Source organism: Moschus berezovskii, chromosome 12 (genome assembly GCF_049115385.1).
Source record: "Moschus berezovskii isolate FMDL1 chromosome 12, NW_MosBer_1.0, whole genome shotgun sequence".
Classification (NCBI taxonomy): Eukaryota; Metazoa; Chordata; class Mammalia; order Artiodactyla; family Moschidae; genus Moschus; species Moschus berezovskii.
The window spans coordinates 36,316,015-36,336,463 of record NC_142471.1 but is presented as its reverse complement, the minus strand read 5'-3'; the positions used below and the strand labels follow the sequence as shown (position 1 = coordinate 36,336,463).

General features: G+C 48.3%; 1 protein-coding gene across 2 annotated transcripts; it reads right to left on the bottom strand.

Annotated features, from left to right (window-relative positions):
• Positions 1 to 5,170: 5,170 nt before the first annotated feature.
• LOC129555666 (pulmonary surfactant-associated protein D) lies at positions 5,171 to 16,726 on the bottom strand. Of its 2 annotated transcripts, XM_055425341.2 has the most exons (9): positions 16,639 to 16,722; positions 15,770 to 15,841; positions 15,146 to 15,347; positions 9,885 to 10,001; positions 9,496 to 9,603; positions 9,067 to 9,174; positions 8,589 to 8,705; positions 7,875 to 7,958; positions 5,171 to 5,735 (listed from the first exon to the last, which is right to left on the bottom strand). In XM_055425341.2, the coding sequence occupies exons 3-9, from the start codon at positions 15,342 to 15,344 to the stop codon at positions 5,359 to 5,361; spliced, it is 1,110 nt and encodes a 369-aa protein (XP_055281316.1). In that variant the 5' UTR covers positions 15,345 to 15,347; positions 15,770 to 15,841; positions 16,639 to 16,722; the 3' UTR covers positions 5,171 to 5,358. The 2 variants fall into 2 exon arrangements, with proteins under 2 accessions (XP_055281316.1, XP_055281317.1); XM_055425342.2 differs by lacking the exon at positions 15,770 to 15,841 and having other exon boundaries at positions 16,639 to 16,726.
• Between the last annotated feature and the right edge of the window lie 3,723 nt (positions 16,727 to 20,449).

Genomic DNA, 20,449 nt, shown 5'->3' with positions numbered 1-20,449 from the left:
CAGGAGAAATATCAATAATCTCAGATATGCAGATGATACCACCCTTATGGCAGAAAGTGAAGAGGAACTCAAAGGCCTCTTGATGAAAGTGAAAGAGGAGAGTGAAAAAGTTGGCTTGAAGCTCAACATTCAGAAAACTAAGATCATGGCATCCGGTCCCATCACTTCATGGCAAATAGATGGGGAAACAGTGGAAACAGCGTCAGACTTTATTTTGGGGGGCTCCAAAATCACTGCGAATGCTGATTGCAGCCATGAAATTAAAAGACGCCTACTCCTTGGAAGGAAAGTTATGACTAACCTAGATAGCATATTAAAAAAGCAGAGGCATTACTTTGCAACCAAGGTCCGTCTAGTCAAGGCTATGGTTTTTCCCATGGTCATGTATGGATGTGAGAGTTGGACTGTGAAGAAAGCTGATCGCCGAAGAATTGATACTTTTGAACTGTGGTGTTGGAGAAGACTCTTGAGAGTCCCTTGGACTGTAAGGAGATCCAACCAGTCCACCAGTCTAAAGGAGATCAGTTCTGGGTGTTCACTGGACAGATTGATGCTGAAGCTGAAACTCCAATACTTTGGCCACTTCATGCGAAGAGTTGACTGTCAGTTCAGTTCAGTCGCTCAGTCGTGTCCGACTCTTTGTGACCCCATGAATCACATCACACCAGGCCTCCCTGTCCATCACCAACTCCTGGAGTCCACCCAAACTCACCTCCATCAAGTCGGTAATGCCATCCAGCCATCTCATCCTCGGTCGTCTCCTTCTCCTCCTGCCCCCATCCCTCCCAACATCAGAGTCTTTTCCAGTGAGTCAACTCTTCGCATGAGGTGGCCAAAGTATTGGAACTTCAGCTTTAGCATCAGGCCTTCCAGTGAACACCCAGGACTGATCTCCTTTAGAATGGATTGGTTGGATCTCCTTGCAGTCCAAGGGACTCTCAACAGTCTTCTCCAACACCACAGTTGAAAACATCAATTCTTCGGCACTCAGCTTTCTTCACAGTCCAACTCTCACATCCATACATGACCACGGGAAAAACCAGAGCCTTGACAAGATGGACCTTGGTTGGCAAAGTAATGTCTCTGCTTTTTAATATGCTATCTAGGTTGGTCATAACTTTCCTTCCAAGGAGGCATCTTTTAATTTCCTGGCTGCAATCAGCATTCGCAGTGATTTTGGAGCCCCCCAAAATAAAGTCTGACACTGTTTCCACTGTTTCCCCATCTATTTCCCATGAAGTGATGGGACCAGATGCCATGATCTTAGTTTTCTGAATATTGAGCTTCAAGCCAACTTTTTCACTCTCCTCTTTCACTTTCATCAAGAGGCTTTTGAGTTCCTCTTCACTTTCTGCCATAAGGGTGGTGTCATCTGCATATTTGAGGTTATTGATATTTCTCCCGGCAATCTTGATTCCAGCCTGTGCTTATTCCAGCCCAGCGTTCCTCATGATATACTCTGCATATAAAACTGAACAGTCCCAGGCAATTCAATCGAACAATAATGAGTATCTAGGTCTCTGAATATATTGGTGCCTCCACAGGAAGAAGGCTCTCCTCTATTCTCCTGGTGAAAACATTTTACAATCCGTCCACTCATTTCCAGTTTACACTTTGAGCACCTCCAACACCCATTGCTGAAACACAATTTTGTATCTGATCTCTAATGTTAAGGAAGTTCTGGGCTTTAGTATATGTGAAGGCATGACATGCCTGAATAAATATTTGGTATATCAATTAATATTTTCTTTTTTCTGATAGGTACCTGGTTTCTTGGTGATGGACAGGGAGGCCTGGCGTGCTGTGATTCATGGGGTCGCGGAGAGTCGGACACGACTGAGCGACTGAACAGAACAGAACAGAACAGAACCTGGTTTCTTTGCTCTACTATGTAAAACACAGGTAACCTGAAAATGTCCAGCACACCATTAAGCTTGAATTAAGGTGGGAGAAGATGGGGACGACAGAGAATGAGATGGCTGGATGGCATCACCGACTCGATGGACATGAGTTTGAGTGAACTCCGGGAGTTGGTGATGGACAGGGAGGCCTGGAGTGCTGTGATTCATGGGGTCTCAGAGAGTCGGACACAACTGAGCGACTGAACTGAACTGAACTGAACTGAAGGACATCTGGAAGGTAAGAGTGACCAAGAATGTTCTGAATGTAAACAACTCAAATGCCAGTGTTGTATATCAGCGAAATTCAGAACAAAGCTAGGATCCTAGAAAAGTAAACATCAGAGGGGTTCCCATATGCTGCTCAGTACAGGGTGTGGGCTGGGCTGGTAACAGGATGGTTGAGAACCAAGAGGCAACTATAGAATATACTTGAGAAAATACTGTAAAACAGGGGCTTCCCAATGTGGTTGTCCCCCCTCCAGACATGGAAGGATCCCAGCTTGCTCCCATGATGTCAGCTGGCATTGTGAGTGTCTTAACATCTCTTGACAATAAGAGGCCCACAGCTCTGGCTTCACTTGGCACCAGGCTACTAAACTAGGGTCATGGCTACTGTGGTTGGGGTGGGGCTGATGTGATTGGAGATCCATGTTCACATTTGCTCATGACTGATGGGGTAGGAGGGAGACACCTCTGTGTTCAAGAATGGTTAAAAACCTGCATTTTCTGAAATACTTGCCTCTTTCCTCTGCTTTAATCGGATTGTGTCTGCAGAGCCCAAATGACTCTCCTTACTTATTCTCTGTGCTGGAGAGATGCAAACCAGATTCCCATGGCCCACGGTGCAGGTTGATCTGAAGTTTCTTTCTTAGCATTTGTCAACTTCAGCAACACAGATTTTTTTCTTCCTGTGGCATCACACAGTTTCCTCTTGTCAAGAAATAGGCATGGCTTACATATTGGGATGAGTAGTGATCACCCACAGAGCATCTACCCAGACCACCAAGGCCTCCCATGCATCTCAGTGGCCATGTTGAATTATGAGGTTCCAGAGTGAGTTGATTGGATCAGAGGTGGGCATCTGAGACAGGCAGATGCATTTTCACAGTTTTGAATTGATGTCAAGCAAGACAGCAAGAGTTTCTGATCTCTGTGACACACAAGAGACCTGGATGCAGAGGATTTGATATGTAAAGAAGGGAAAGAGGTGAGGATGGGCAGAGAGAGGCAGAAGCCAGGGAGGTGGCACAAGGTTGCTTGCCCCCTCCTCCCCCCCCGCTCCACCCAGTCCTAAAGTCAATTCAGAATTCTCTGTTTTCAGGGGGGAAAAAAAGTTACTTCACTTCAGCTTAAGTAGATCCAGTCGTTTCTCTTATTTGCAATAAAAACAGGCTGCTCTAAGCTCCATGCCTTTGTGCTAGAGAGCTGTTTGCTTATTATTGTGTAACTGTTTATATTTCAGAAACTGCCAGGAATTGGGGAGATTTTCAGTAACAGGAGAAAGATCTTAGCAGGAGCCCGAGCTGCATGCTGTTGAGAGGTGTGGCTTTGATTTCAGACGTGCTGTCCTATATACTCAGTGTGGCTGCAAGTGTGTTGGGAAGAGGTGTGGGGCTTGGGGATCTAATCAGAAAGGGCCAGAGAGGTCAGTCCTCCTGGTTCCTGGGAACAAAGGAAAGAGAGGCTGGTTTCCTGTCTGGGGGAGGATATCCATCATCCCCTCCCATGAGCCTGTGGTTCATTCAGGCCTCATTATAATTTCTTAACGACACATGTCATTTAAATCTTTCTTCACAGCACCGTGTCAATAAAATCAACTAAAGATAAAAATTTAAACTAAACTAAATATAAACATTTTTGATCTAAAAATGTACAGGCTGAAAGTATAAGCTCTGGAGTCACATGGCCTTTTCCAAGAGTGAGCAGCAGCACCAGCGCTGCCTGTACAAGTTCCCTTCCTTTCTGTGTCTTGGTTTCCTTGTCTGTAAAATGAGAAGGGTTTGACTAGATTATCTCTGAGGCAGAGTGGGGATGAACATCGCCAGAACTGCCAGGCAGGAAGAGGTTTGGGGATGAAACTGAATATGGCTCTACACCCTCTTTGCCTGAGATTTCAAAAGGGATTAGGATTGTGCAGATGGTATATTCTCCCATGAGCCAATGGCAGTCACATTGTCAAGGGTAGAGAGAGATCCTGAGTGTTCGAGAGTGAGGGTCCTACTGGGTGTAAGGTCACTCATCTGGCCAGAGAAGCTGGTACCTTCCTGCCAGGTCATCCCTCTATACCTGTGCAGCTTCCTAGGCTCAGGGCTTGAAGCAAGAGGCAGCCACTGAGAGACCTCCTGTTAGAGGAAGCACACTGATTGAAACCGCCCACCCTGGCCAGGCACCATAGTAACCATTTGCATGAGTTGTTTTACAACAGGAAATCCTGGTAAGGAACAGGGAACTAATAAGCAAGCCTCCACCAACCAGAGTTCAGGAAAGATCAAAAGGAGACACCACCTGTCTGACCATCTCCCAGAATCCTTCTCTCTGGCATCCATCTTGGCTGAACAAGGTGTGCACCGCCAGGAAGGACTCTTGAGTCAGAATGATTGGCTAAAGACAACCCGGAAACTAATCCCATCACCATAAAACCCGAGACTGCAAGCCATGTGACAGAGCTGTTCTCCTGGGTTCCCTTACCCTTCTGCTCTCCAGCCGGGTGCCCTTTCCCAATAAAATCTCTTGCTTTGTCAGTGCATGCGTCTGCTCGGACAATTCTTTTCCGAGTGTTAGACAAGAGCCCAGTTTTGGGCCCTGGAAGGGGTTCTCCTTCCTGCAACACTCCCAGCCCCAGGGCTACAGCTTGCATTGGCTAGAGAAGTTCAGGGTTTGGGGAGAGGTCTTGAACAGAACGCTACCTGGGGAGGCATCAATAGAAGGAATTTAAGCTATGGGAGAGAATGAGCCCAAGCCTGGAGTGAGTGTGAGGAGAGAAGGGAGACAGAACTGAGGCCCCCAACCTCCTCCGTGGACTGAGGAGAGGAGGAAAGACAAGGGAAAGAGTGATGCTGAGCAGCCAGGAAGATAACAAAACCGCAGGCAGGAGAGGAAAAGGGAAGGAGGAGGAGACAGTGATCAGTGGGGTCAAATGTAACCGATGGTTGATAGAGATGGAGGGATGAGGCAGAGACACTGGATTTTGCAACAGGGGAGAGTTGGAGACCTTCCTTTAGCCCTTGCTCCTGGGAAGGGAGGTTGCCCCTCTTTTTCTCTGACAAATCTTTCTTATGTGAAGCCAGTTTCGAACTTTATTCTGAGGGGTGTATTCCATGGGAGCCCTGCCTCTGGCCTTATCCTGTGGCTCTGTGGAGAAGCCCTGGCCAGCAGAGGGTCACTGTTTTATTGAAACACTGGAAAAATGCAGCTCTGGGTACTGCGCCCCCACTGTGTGTGTGTGTGTGGGAGGAGCTCAGAACTCGCAGATCACAAGGCGCTGCTCTCCGCAGGCCTTGTCATTCCACTTGCCGTTGGGAAAGATCTCCACACAGTTCTCTGAGCCGCCATCATTGTTGGGCTCCTGGGGGGCCCAGTTGGAATAGACCAGGGGCTTCCCCGTGGGGTAGATGAAAGTACCCTCCTTTCTGGTGTCGGTCATGCTCAGGAAAGCAGCCTTGTTCTGGGCTGTGGCCAGCTGAGTCAAGGCCTCGTTCTCAGCTGCAGAACGTGGGGAGGGCAACTGTCCTCCAGCCTGTGTGCAGACTTGCTGGGCATCCTGAAACGTTTTTTCAGAGCCTGCCGTCTTAAAGATCTTCTCCCCGACACTCCGGCCATCAGGGAAGAGCACCGCTAGGGGAAGAGGAAGTCAGGTTGGGGATGTGGCAGCACCTGGACCTTGTGCTCCAACTGGAGTGTCCAGCCTCCCATCCGGGTACCAGGGCACCAGACAGGAAGAAAGCACGGCACTTGGTTCTGAGCAGCCCTGGCTCCACAATGTGCCCTGTGAGTGGTGCCATGGTCTCCAGGTACAGTGAGGACCCCAGAACCCAGGTGGCTTACGTAAGGGGCCCCAAATCGCCCAACTGTTAGATGTAGACGAGGATCAGACCTTGCTGGAGGTGACACTAAAGCTTGCACTTTCTGTTCCTCCCTGTGCTGCGTGCCAGAATCAAGTTTTCTATTACTCTGTAGGTTGGAATGACTTTGGGAGGAAAATGACACCATGCAGCCCAAGGCAGTTCCTGAACGTGTGGAAAACACCATATGGGGGCTCACTCCAACTCCTCCATGACGATTGGACACATGGGGCTGTCACAGGGAGTTCTGTGCTATCTGAAGGGGTGAGGGGAAGGAGAGGAAGGGGGTGCATCTGAGAACAGCCTAATATTGGCCTCGACATGCTTGTGATGCAAGTCACTCAGCATCCCTGGACCACTGGGCAGTGTGTGTAGGAATAGTGGGCAGGATGGGATCAGCACTAAAGACAGCCCTGTTTTGGATCCAGAAGACCATGTGTTCATCCTCACCTTGGCAATGATGGTCCAGGTGGACACAAGAAAGTCACGTCCCTTTTCAGGGTCTCATTCCTCATTTCTAAAGTAGAGGTATACTGTATAACAGTATCCTCTGTGTGACGTAAGTATCTCTTCTTATTGTAACCCACCCCCATCACTCTGACTTCTAGGGTCATACATGGAAATTTTTAGGACTCCCTGGACTGTTTAGGAACCCAGGCTACACCCTGACCGTCTGCCCTTCTCTGAGTAGCTTCAACAAAGACTCAGGGAACAGATTCTCTGGGGGGTCAGGATGCACCCAGATAAGCCCTGAACAAGGTCAGTGTAAGTCTCTGTGACACTACTGGGTTTACATCTCATGCATCTGGGTGGATGTGTATTTGTATGAGTGAATATGCCCATGTGTCTATCTGAAGATACACAGGCAAACTTAAGGTCCATCTGGATAGGAGAGCTTATGTGTACATGGTGCTTATGTATGCAGATGGTGTCACATAGGTGATGGTGTTTGAGTCCACACATGTGTAGCCAGTGCATATGCCCAAGTTCTCTTTGTTTGTGTCAGTGTGCATATGCGGGAGTAAACAGGTATGCAGATATGCTTGTGGAAGGAGGAAGACATACCAAACGCTGGCAACGCTCATCCTTGACTACTCTGGTACTTAGTCGGCTTGAGTCCTTAGAAGCCAACAATATGTCTCACCAGATCAGGCCCCTTTATGCTCTGCCCCTTCAGAAAACTTTTTATCAATCACTGAGTCTGGATGAATGACGTGAATGCAGAGCTGTCGTCAGGGAGAGCAGACAAGGAGGAGGGACAGTTGGTGGAGAGTCCCAGGGTACAGGGCACTCAGGTGTGTGCTCCAGGAGGCCTCTGCCTGCTTAGGATCCAGGCTTAGGGAAGAATCTCTGCTTTAAACACCACAAGAGGTGCAGGGGGAGTCCAGAACTGACCAGAGACTGGAGGCAGCCTGCTCCTGCCAGACATAGGGGCATGTTTAGGGAGAGATACTTGGTGTCTACATACTAAGGACAGGTCCCCAGCAGCCTTGAACCCCACATGAAGCATCCCACCCCTACTCTCGTGACCAGGTATGGACTATCTGCTGTCCTGGGCTGTGTGGCTTCTTCTCTGTGCACTTGCATACCTGGCCCACAGAAGAAAGACAAGGGTTGGGTGTCCCTTTGTCTGTCATAGGGACCTGCCCAGGGTATGCTGGGATAAGGTCTGCTGAACTGTTGACCTGACCACTTCCTCCTCCTTGTTCTGTGTGTCTACTTGCAGTTCCTGGAGCACGGCTCTGTCCCAGCCCTCTCCTTAGCCCCACTTCTGCCCCAGGTCTAGGTCCAGTCCCAATCATGGTCCCAGCAAGTCCAATTTAGACCCAGCCCAGCCAACTCCAAGCCAAGCCCAGACTAAGTCTGAGGCCCATACTCGGCGCCTGGTTCAGGGTCAGGTCCAGGAACTCACCTTTCTTGTACTGAGAGAAGGCATTCTGGAGGCGTTGTAGCTGTTCCTCTAAGATTCCCACCCGCTGCCTGAGAGCATTGACCTCTGCAGGAGAGAGAGGCCAAGTGAAGACAGATTCAGAACAATCTGGGGTCACTCAGAACCCAGGCCTCAAGGGAAGAGTGTCCAGGTGGAGATGCAGGTTGGGGGTGGGGTAAGGGAGTGGGGTAAGGAGTTGGAACAGACCCCTAGGAAGCCCACCTCTGCTGACCTAGCTGTTCTCTGCTTCCCACAGGATTTCCTGTGTTTCTCTTGTGAACAGTTTCTCCTGAGCAGGTCCCTGCACCTCACTGACAGTGAACCAGATGTCATTTTAACTCCAAATTCTAGCAATCTGATAGCACTTCCTTTTGCAGTGCAGGGGGTGGTATGGTTGTGGGAGAGGAATACACATAGCTTGAGTATTTTCCATTGAGTTATTTGCTGTTTAGGGTTATCTGATGAATTGGAGAGAGAGGTTTGCTTGTTGTAAAGATCAGATAGAAAATCTGCTGAGGTTGTCCTCCAGCGAGTCATAGAGGCTAAGACCAGAGTCCACCTCTCCCATCCACCCTGTCAACCTTCCCTGCTTCTACCTCCATCTGTAAATAAACGGGTTGCCTGAGAGGAGAGCTGAGCTGAATAAGGTCTCTTCCCTGCCCCGTACCCTAGTGGGGGCCCCCAAGGCATCCTTACCTGCAAGTCCGCTCTCACCCTTTGCTCCTTTTTCTCCAGGAGTACCTCTGTCTCCCTTTAGCCCTGGGGGACCCCTGGCACCTGAAGGTCCCTGTGGACCTATGACTCCAGCAGACCCTGGGATCAGAGAAGTAGAAATATGTGAATGCTGAACATATATTTCAGCATTTTTGCGACAACTCCCCACCCCCAAACATGGAATTCATATCCCCCAGCCATACACCCTCCACCTGTACAAATGTCCCTCTGTGCCTGAAACCTCTCCTTGCATCCTCTCTGTACACTGATTGTCCCATAACCCAACAACCAGCCTTACCTGAATACAGATAGTCCCTGCTGCTCACACCACCCTCTCCCTGGAGACAGACAGTTCCCAGAACCCAACACTGGCTGTCATCCTGGAATGCCAGCTCTGACCTGGAGGGTGGTGGAGGTGGGCACAGGGGAACATGAGCTCAGCCCTACGTCCATTGCTCACCTGCCGCCCCAGCACGTCCAGGGACTCCGGGCTCACCAGGGGCACCTCTCTCTCCTTTGAGACCTGTGGGGCCTGGGGAGCCCTGCATGCCTGGGGCACCCACTCCTCCTGAGGAAGGAACACATTGGAGAAACACGGCTGAGAGTGCGCTCGGCAGGTACCATTTCCTCAGCAGCGCGGCTTGTCACCCACAGCTCCAGGTGAGACAGCAACTTGGGAGACTGCTCCTGACGGCTTGGTCTCCTCCAGGAACAGTATTATGGAAATTCAGTCAGTGTGGGAATGAGGGGGAGAGGCCCAGGCCAGGCCTACCAGGCGCGGAGGTTCCAGGCTTTTCCAGGCACTGTGCACATACCTTGGTCCCCACCAGGGCTGCCAATGTCTCTCCTCCCTTCTCCCTCCCACACCCACCACATACCACTCTCCTACCTTTGGGCCCAGTTTCTCCTTTGGGGCCTGGTGTGCCTGGAGGTCCCACGCTCCCCTGCCTCCCTGAAGGGCCCTCTCTTCCAGCTGGTCCAGGCATACCTGGAGGCCCTGGGGAAAAGGACCAGCCTGGTGAGTGACACGGAATCTCCTTGGAAGTGGGAGTGCATAAAAGATGGCGCTGTAATAGAAGTCAGACAGGCAGCCTCCTCCTAAAGATGTTGCCCTCACTCTCCGCCCTCCCCAGGAGCTCCAGTCTTCCCTGAAATAACCCTGTGCCACCTTGAGAATGACCTTCCTCTTCCTGGGGTAGAATCTGGGCACGCCTACTGCCATGGCCTAGCGGCAGTACACCACCTGCAGACACCTGCCTTCCATGCCCAGCAGCTCACCAGGTGGCCCAGTGTCTCCCTTTGGTCCGCGTTCTCCAGCAGAGCCATTGTCCCCTTTCGGCCCAATGGGGCCAGCTGGTCCAGGCATTCCTGCTCGTCCTGCAGGTCCTGCTGAACCTGTGATGTAGAAGAGATGTACATAAAGCTGACCCTGGCCCAGGAGGAGCCAGCTGCCTGCAGAGTCAGAGCCCTGGCATTCCTTCAGCGTTCTGTAGGGTGTAGACACTCCCCCTTCTGGTGACTGGTCCAGTGGTGATCCAGGAAATGCATATCCAGATCCCCATTTTACAGGTGAAGGAACAGGCTTGCAGAATTGGAGGCAGATCCAAACCAAGACTCGCCTGACTTTGCATACAATGCAACTGCCCCTTCCCCAAGGCCACGGTATTTATGGCCGGTAAGTCTGTCAGCTTTTACCTTGGACCATCAACTCCTTGCCTTCCCCCCTTCCCAAAACCTAAGTTTCTGTCAGAAATGACACCTGACACTAATCACCAGAGGAATAGAAATCAAAAGCACAATGAGCTGTCACCTCACACCTCTCAGAATGGCTATTATCAGACAGCAAATAAGAAGTGCTGGAGAAGTAGATAAAAGGAAAACTTTGAGCAGTAGGGATGTAAATTGGTATAGCCACTATGGAGAACAGTATGAAGGTTTCTCAAAAAGTTAAAACTAGAGCTACTGTATAATCCATTAATTCCACATCTGAGTATTTAACTAAAGAAAATGAAAACACTAACCTGAAAAGTGTCAGACTTTATTTTTGGGGGCTCCAAAATCACTGCAGATGGTGATTACAGCCATGAAATTAAAAGACGCTTACTCCTTGGAAGGAAAGTTATGACCAACCTAGATAGCATATTAAAAAGCAGAGACATTACTTTGCCAACCAAGGTCCGTCTAGTCAAGGCTATGGTTTTGCCAGTAGTTATGTATGGATGTGAGAGTTGGACTGTGAAGAAAGTTGAGCACCGAAGAATTGATGCTTTTGAACTGTGGTGCTAGAGAAGACTCTTGAGAGTCCCTTGGACTGCAAGGAGATCCAACCAGTCCATTCTAAAGGAGATCAGTCCTGGGTGTTCATTGGAAGGACTGATCCTAAAGCTGAAACTTCAATACTTTGGCCACCTCATGTGAAGAGTTGACTCACTGGAAAAGACTCTGATGCTGGGAGGGATTGGGGGCAGGAGGAGAAGGGGATGACAGAGAATGAGATGGCTGGATGGCATCACCGACTCGATGGACATGAGTTTGAGTGAACTCCGGTGATTGGTGATGGACAGGGAGGTCTGGCGTGTTGCAGCTCATGGGGTCACAAAGAGTCGGATACGACTGAGCAACTGAACTGAACTGAACATGAAAAGATATATGTACCCCCAAGTTAATTGCAGCATCATTTATGGTAGCCCAGATATGTATGCAGCCTAGAGCCCAAGTATCTGTGGATGGATGAATGGATGTAGAAAATGCAGGGTACATATACAATGAAATATTATTCAGCCATAATTGGGGATGAAATCTTGCTACTTGCAGCAACAATGATGAACTTTGAAGGTACTATGCTTAGTGGAGTAAGTCACAGAGAAGGGCGGTACTGTACAATCTCGCTTATATGTGAAATCTAAAAGAAAACAAACAGAAACAACATACTCACAGATACAGAGGACAGATTTGTGGTTGCTAGAGGTGGGGTTGGAAAGTGAGCAGAATGGATAGAAATCTTCAAAAGGTACAAAAGTCCAGTTAGAAAAATAATTGAGTCCTAGGAATACAATATACAGCCAAGTTAATATAATTAGTAATCCTGGGTTGCATGCTTGAACATTGCTGAGCAAGCAGATCTTAACGATGTGTGTTGATGACATTGACATGACTTATTGTGACAATCATTTCACAATATATGCAAATATGAAATCATTATGATATACATCTGAATCTAATATAGATCAATTCTATTTTAATATAAAGAGGAGAAAAACTATGTAACATGTTTTTAAAATTAAAGAAGATAGTCAAAATTAAAGTGCATCATTAAGTGATAAATGTAGGTTATAAATACTCTATTTAATTTGAATCGGTTTTTTCAATATGTCCGTGCATGTGTCAGGCATCTGCACATGTAACACACATTGAAAAAACCACAGGAAGAGCATATACAACTGTTAACAGTTGTTTATTCTAAGGGGCACATCTCAGGTAATTTTAATTTTCTTCTTTTTGTGATTAGCGACCACATGTTAATTATTTTGTAAAAATGATCAAACATTTTAAAAAATCACATTACCTTAAGAAGGCTGCCTAAGTCTGAAACTATGAGATTTTACCTTCAAAGACTAAAGGTAGAAATGGCTATTGATTCAAGAATTATACACTCAATTCTCTGAGTTTGGTTATTCTCTTTTCATTGAGATGAAATTCACATAATATAAAAATAACCTTTTCTATTTTTTTTTACTGTGATGTGTAGCTTACAGGATCTCAGGTCCCCAATCAGGGATTGAACCTGAGACCTGGCAGTGAGAACACTGAGTCCTAACCACTGAACCACCAAGGAATTCCCTATAATTAGTCATTTAAAGTAGGCAATTCAGTGGCATCTAGAACATTGACTTAATTGTACAACGACCACTTCTCTTTAGTTTAAAACTATTTCATTAATCCCAAAGAAAACCTCATACACATTTATCACTCCATCCCTTCCTCCTCCCAGGCCCTGGCTACCACTAGGCAGCTGCCTGTTTCTGTTATCTAGTCTGGATATTTTATATAAATACATACAGTATATGACCCTTTGTGTCTGCCTTTTTTAAACTAGGAGTGACATTCTTGAGGCTCATCCAATTTGTAGCACATCTCGGTACTTTGTTCTGGTCTATGGCTGAGAAATGTTCTATAGTATGAATACAATACATTTTCTTTACTCATTCACCATGGATAAACATTGATAGACATTTGGGTAGTTTCCATCTTTTGACAGTTGTGAGTAAGCATTCATGTGCAAAAAGACAACAAAAGAAATGTCAGTCACTACTAACTTATTCATTCACTTATTTGCTCATTTCCTCATTATTTCATTTCTCTGTTCACTGAGAAGTTCTCTGTGAAATATAGCTTTCTGCCTAGCACTGAGCAGGATGCAAATGTTAGCACCAGGTCCTGATCTGCAAGGAATTTGTCATCAAGTTTTAAACTGTGAGGCACAGGTAACTAGTGAAGAAAAGTTTATGAGATGTCCCTCATCCCATCCCAGCACCCCCAACCCATGCAAATACTCAGAGGAAACAAGACTTCAAGGTTGAAGAGGTTTCAGAGAGACCTGGAGAGGAGAGATGACATTTCAGATCTGGAAACCATTCCCCCGGGGTAAGAAGGGCCAAGCTTTCCTGGGCCAAGAATGTGCAGGTGGTAGGAGACTGGTGTATTTGATGGGTGGTGAGAGCCTCTGCTGGACATTGTGTCCTGCTCTTAGTTCCAACTCTCACTAGGCAAGCAATGGGAGCCCGGAGGATGGGCCCTGCATCCCAGACCCCCTGGTGCACTGTGCTCAGGCAGAGACACCTGGTCCCTGGCTGAGCCCCTTCTGGGCTCCCCCCTGGAGTCTTAGACTGTAAGCGTCTGTCTTCAATGTGGGAGACCTGGGTTCGATCCCTGGATCGGGAAGATTCCCTGAAGAAGGAAATGGCAACCCACTCCAGTACCCTTGCCTAGAAAATCCTATGGATGGAGGAGCCTGGTGTCCATGGGGTCACAAAGAGTCAGACACGACTGAGTGACTTCACTTTCACTTTTCTTTCACTTTCTGGCTGGGGAGGGTAGCAGGTACCTTGGAAGCAAGTAACTCCTTAGAAGAGAGCATTAGAGGTTGCCCATCCTTGTGTACAAATCATGGCGGCCATGAGAGCAGGGAGGCAGTGGAAGGGATAGTTTTCAATTCAGGACCCCTCAGGGAACTAGAGAGAGCTGGCATCTTGAATACTACCCCTCCTCTGAGATCACTTCTAGGAGGCATTCTCTAGCCTCAGCCCATTCATGCTGGGAGCTACTTGCTCTCTAAAAGACAGATAGATAAGATACTTGTCTCTTACCCTACAAATCCTGGGGATGTTATGTATTCTTTTCAGCTTTAATGTTGTTCATTTCTTTCCTCTCCCATCAAAGCACAAACTCCAGAAAGATAAAAGACCTCAGTTGATCCCTCCCTAGCCCTGGCCCAGGGCCATGGTGGTCCCCTCGTCCTTGTCGCTGGTTCATCAAATTCTCACTTCTTGCCAGTAAAAACCAGATCTTCTCCTGTGGGGCAGTGTTTCCAGAATATTCCCTTAATAATCAGTACATTTGGAAACCGCAGGAGAATTCAGCTGATTGGTACAGCAGAAGGATAAAACTTCATCTTGAAGACCCAACAAAGAAATGAAGCCTTGGCTCAATTGTTTGCCACTGTGTGGTCAATATTATTCCCATCTGCAGATGATTAAACTGAAACTTACAACACTGTCATCAGTTCAAAAATATTTAACATTCTGCAGAGGCAACATTTAGTAAGAACGAACAACAGTTAAGTTTTGGAGTGTGTGTACTCAGTCACATCTGACTCTTTGCGACTCTGTGGATTGTAGCCCAACAGATTTCTCTCTGAGATTCTCCAGGCAAGAATAATGGAGTGGGTTGCCATTTTCTATCCAGGGGATCATCCCAACCCTGGGATCAAACCCACATCTCCTGTGTCTCCTGCATGTGTGTACTAAGTCGCTTCAGTCGTGTGCAAACCAATGGACCATAGCCCGCCAGGCTCCTCTGTCTGTGGGATTCTCCAAGTGAGAATACAGGAGTGGGTTGCTATGCCCTCCTCCAGGGGATCTTCCTGACCCAGGGAGCGAAACTGCATCTCTTACGTCTCTTGCATTGACAGGCAGGTTCTTTACCACTATCGCCACCTGGGAAACCCGAGAGTTCTGGAGTAGGGGCCTCCAAATACCAGTCATTCACTCATTGTTTATACATTCTTGGGGTGGTTAGAGTCAGAAGATTCTAGAGGAGAAATCAGGACAGGTGGTTATGGAGCTGGGGGACTTGGGCAAGCCAGTGTTTGCCAACTAGTAAAGCCATGTCTCAGGTGGACTGAAGATCTGGGAGAAACCCACCCACTTGGGAAGACCATCTTCAAGATTTCCACAGCAGAAGATTCAGAGTTTGGGGGTTAGTTACAATTCCAGTGCCCACCCCTTCCCACCTGGACAAGCCCATGGACCCATTTCTACCTGGATCTCCCTTCTCTCCCCGGGGGCCTTCTCTCCCATCTCGTCCATCACGACCAGGCAAGCCACCCTCCGGGGGGCTACACATAACCAGGGTACAGGCGTTGGCCAGTGTTTTCTGGGAATAGATCTTCATTTCCGCTCCCAGGGGTCTCCAGGGCTGTGTGAGCAGGAGCAGCACGGAGAGAGGGAGGAGAAGCATGACCTAGGCAGAGGAACACACAGAGGGGGCGCTCTTGGTCCAAGGACGAAGATCAGGGCCAGCCCAGCTCCTGGAGGTCAGGAGAAGCGCTTCCCCCATCTCCTGTCCCATCCTCTGCAGCTGAGAGCAGCAGGGCTCCAAAAGCAGTTTAGGGAAAGTTAGGATAATGCCAGGCTAGGGAGGACATGAGTGGACCAGCTGGGCCTCTGACCCAGTCTGCCAGCAGCATGACTCTACTCTCAGATGCTCTGTGTCATCCCTTTTTGAGCTTGTCATCCTTGCCAGTGGTACTGTGGCCAGGATGTCGAATTCCTCACTGAGGCCATCTGTCACATCAGAAGGGACTCACTGAGGGCCCTCGGGTGGGACCCTTCCTTCTCTGGGCCTCTTTACCCCTTTGCATACCAGAAAGTTGGTAGCTTTACCTCTTACAATGCTGGCTTGTTTCCTCTCGCTTGCTGCTCTGGACAGACTAGTACTGGAGTCTGCAATGCTATCTGAAAAAAAAAGCCAGAGTCCTAATGCTTGGTAAGGTCTGTCCTGAGCACAGAATGGTGCACGACTGCTTTTTTTCCAGGATTTGTCATTCCTGGGCTCCACCAGGAAAGTTCCTGGCACACCTAGAGTCCTGCCCACACCTCCTAAGAGGACTTGGGATGGGGGTCTCATGGAAGAGGGGACGTTAGAGACGGGTGCCATCAGGGGGAGGCTGGCTTCAGAGGAGGAAAGCCGATGTCCAACAGAGCTTCCAGTTACCATCAGAAAGGGACTCAGGAGCTAAGTGAGATCAGGGTGTGTGCAGGACACGGGTCACTCCCAGTGTTGGGCTTCTTTCCATTTTCAGAGAGAAACTGTAAAGTTTTGCATATGGAAAAGAATCATGGGAGTTGCAGAGACCTGGAAGAAATCCCAAGGGACCTGTGCAAATGAGTGAGGGTTGCCAAGCAGCCTGATGTAGTGGAAGGGAAGGGGTTTCCTGGCCAGAGAGTGCTTCCTTCCAAGAGGAAGATGACATGCACTTTCCAAAGGGACTTCCAGACAATGGCATCAGAGATCTGGTTGGATGTCACATCCAACTCTCCGCTCTCCCTGTCCTAGAAACACATCTCCCACCAAACACAGGGAGCAGAGTGAAGAGCACCCCTTATTACTGCATTTTCTCCCATCTCCAACACTGAACCTCCTAGAGTGGAAGATCTACACACACCCTGCCTTCTTCAACCACCCACACAGGCAGGGAGATATTCACCAGACATTGGAAAACAAATTAACAGGCAAGGACAGAGACACTCACAGTTGCTTCCTCTAGGGCTCCAGCACGTCAGGCAAATTAGCGTTCCTGGGCAAGAACTGGCTCCTTATACCTGTCCTGTAACCTGACTCTCAGCCCATTTCCTGAAAACTCTCTTCAAGAAGTAGGGTAATTTCCTTCCTTATTGACTCACTCAATTGCACCCTCACCTGGGTTCTGGACACCTGCCACTGAAGTTCATAGGACTACACACACATTAGCGTTCAAAGAGCACCCTCAGCCCAGGACCTCGTGGGTGCCTCACTGCAGCCCTGAGAGTAAAGTGGCAGCATCACTGTCTGTGTTTCATGGATGTCCAGGAATCCAAGGTCCAGAGAAGACCAGCAAGCTGCACGATGACCCAGAGCTCTTGCAAAAGCAGCCTGCCTCTGCAGAGTCCAAGAAACAGAGCCTGCTGTGCTCACTTCTCTTCCTTCTCATCTCAACATTACTGCTCAGACACTAAGAAAGAGCTGGGAGCTGCTTGGCCAAACTGAGCAGAAGTGGGCCAGGTGAAGGACTGCTGAAGCAACAGCCTGTGGGAGACAGTGTCTGGGGGAGCTGCCATCTCGCCGGGGTCACTCTTTTGCTTTCTGCTGTAGATCTAGGACAACTCTCCACTTGCTTCAAGATGGCTTTCTATGCTCTCTGTTCATCCCCTGCCCAACCCTCTTTCACTCACATGACTATCCAATTCTCTTAATTATAGAGTTTAATGTTAACTGCCTACATATTTGCTGCCCCAGACACTGGTTTTCCTGGTAACTGATGAACAAACTGACGTCAGCTTCCTGTTAGACTGGTGGGTTCCTCCCTCAAGCAGTGAAAATTGCATCCATGTCCTTCCTGTTCTCTGCTGAACATGGTTGCACTAAGACCCTTCTTTTCTGAATACGTAAGATTCCTTATCTAATAAGCCATGGACGTCTTTGTCCCTGTCTCCCAGCTCTTGCTTTGGTCTCAAGGCTGGGAATCAACACGCGTGCACACCTCGGGGGTACAGCCCAACAACTAGTGAGTCAGCCAGAAAGTGACAGAAAATCCTGTGAGTGCCGAGATGTTGGAGAATGAGTTCAGGGAAGGGAAAGTTGCTGGGATAATCCTGGGGTGTCATTCCCCTGGCATGTGGGTTCCTATGAGAGATATCTTTCTCTGCCATTAAACCGATGACATCCTATTAACCTCAGTTTTTTTCCAGTTTAAAAGTAGCAGCCTGGGCTTGTGCTTCACCTGACTGCCTGGGAAGGTCTTGTGATACTGGCAAAACATAAGAGCCTTTCTGGTTTTGTTGTTTTCTACAAAATACAAACATACCCCTGACCCACCACCCCTAAATAATTACAGGCTTTAGGGACACTAACTGGGACAGGCTTGTGAATTGGCCATGGTCTGTTACCCTGAAGGGTTTGGTTGGGACCTGTGGCAATGGTGAAATATAAAGAGTACCCTCTGGGCTTCTGGTCCCAGGTGCAGGAGGGAGCAGAATAGAAAGATAGTGTTAAGGGACAAAGCTCTATGCAGCCTACATGCTTTACAACAGGTGGAAGCTGTTACAGTGGGCCTACTCAAGCTGCTGAGCAATGCAAAAAACACCCCTTTAGTAGCCATGAAGTTCAGGAATGGGCTGATAAAAATGCCATACCCTAGTGTTTCCACCTGTCCTACAGCCCTACTGCTGCCGGACTAATAGAAGGATGAGTGGACTAAATAAGTAACAACTGATTCAGGAAACCCACTGTCTCAACCTGTGAACCAAGAAGCTAGCTTAAGTCACAGAGCTTGTCATTAATATTTCCAGGAGCAGTCAGCACAGGGCATACCTACATCGTGTTAACCCAGAGGCAAGCTAGTCAACATCATCGGAGTTCAACTGTTGACCACCCAAGTATCATTGCCAGCTACTGATCAGGAGAATAACTCACTTTTGCCCTTGCCACAGGGTCTACCCTCAGGGGAACATATTGTGAGTGGCCCTGGCACTAAAATTGGCAGGGAAGTCCCAGGTGTTTTGGGTTTGCCGCTCTGTGGGGATTAAGACTAGAAAGGAACTTACAGATTTCATCTAGACCCAGCTAAGAAGACTAAGAAATTAATCTAGGTCCCCTACTAGAGAAAGGTACCATTATATTAACCTTGTGTTCTATTACACCCCCTCCAGTGTTTGACACTGGCTGAAGAGGACAGAGGTTGGACAGCATAATGGTACTGCAGCCCAGGACAAAAATCGTAGTCAAGGGTGTTGCTGCTGCTGCTGCTGCTAAGTCACTTCAGTTGTGTCCGACTCTGTGTGACCCCATAGACGGAAGCCCACCAGGCTTCCCCATCCCTGGGATTCTCCAGGCAAGAACACTGGAGTGGGTTGCCATTTCCTTCTCCAATGTGTGAAAGTGAAAAGTGAAAGTGAGGTCGCTCAGTCGTGTCCGACCCTTAGCGACCCCACGGACTGCAGCCTACCAGGCTCCTCCATCCATGGGATTTTCTAGGCAACAGTACTGAAGTGGCTTGCCATTGCCTTCTCCGACATTGTTACTATGTCACAATGCTGTTACTGCTCATATTTTGCTTAATGGTCAGAATCTTCCCTGCAATGAGTCTGTTCAGTTTAGGTCAGTCGCTCAGTCGTGTCCGACTCTGCGACCCCATGAATCACAGCAGGCCAGGCCTCCCTGTCCATCACCAACTCCCGGAGTCCACTCAAACTCATGTCCATCGAGTCTGTGATGCCATCCAGCCATCTCTTTCTCTGTCGTCCCCTTCTCCTCCTGCCCCCAATCCTTCCCAGCATCAGAGTCTTTTCCAGTGAGCGAACTCTTCACATGAAATGAGTATGTTAGACATCTTATATTTCATGTTAGTCTGAGTGGAGGGATCTGTTTGCAGAGAGAGCAACAACGATGACCTCAGTCCCAAATGAACCTGATGGCTAGGTCTACAGTGATATGCTATTGTTGTCCTCAGGAATTCCATGAAAAATTGACCTGATAAATGCCTGTCTCCAAAGGTTGCTACCTTTTGGACTCAGTGTTCACTAGCTGTGGTTGTCCATGTTGCATTTGTGGTATTGGTTTGTGGTACACCTCTATATATCTGAGCCCAGGAAAGTTGTGGAAGTGGAGTTGACCAAGAAATCAAGGGGTATGCAGGTTATGTAGGGGTGGAGTTATGGTCAACCCATTCAAATGGCTGTTCTCTTGCTCTTTCTACACCTCCCTGCTCTACCAGTCCCTGCTCCACTCAAGGTCTATCTAGTCCTCTTAAATATAGGGCTTAATTAATAACCGCCTACATGCTGGCTGCTGCCCTAGCTGCAGGTTTCCCTGCTAACAGATAAGCCAACTGACATCAGTTCCCCTAGTAAATCGTAGGGAGACTCTTTGACACTTCTTCCCAGTGTCAAAAGTTGCTGCCATTTCCTATCTGCTATAAACGGTGGCATGTGACTCTAGGATTTTCTGTTTCGAAAATGTAAGATGCCCTGTCCAATAACTATTGATGTCTTTGTTGCTGTCTCTCCCTCTTACTTCAGTCATAAGGCAGTGCATCTGCAAGGCACAAAGGCCTGTGAGGTCTGTCCCAACAGCAGTGGGCAGGTTGCTTTGGTTTTGGTCTCTGGGAACGGTCAGGGGAGGTCTGGCATTGAGGCCTTCTGCCAGAGCATTCACAGACCCCCTTCTGCTCTGTTGTGGGTGCTGTGCTATTTGATTCTAAAACCATAACAAGGGCAGGAAAAAGGAGACATGGACTTCAGAAGAAGTAAGATTCTGCTGTTTCCCCCTTGACCTGTCAGGCAGAGGGCAATGTCTCTGAGGCTAAA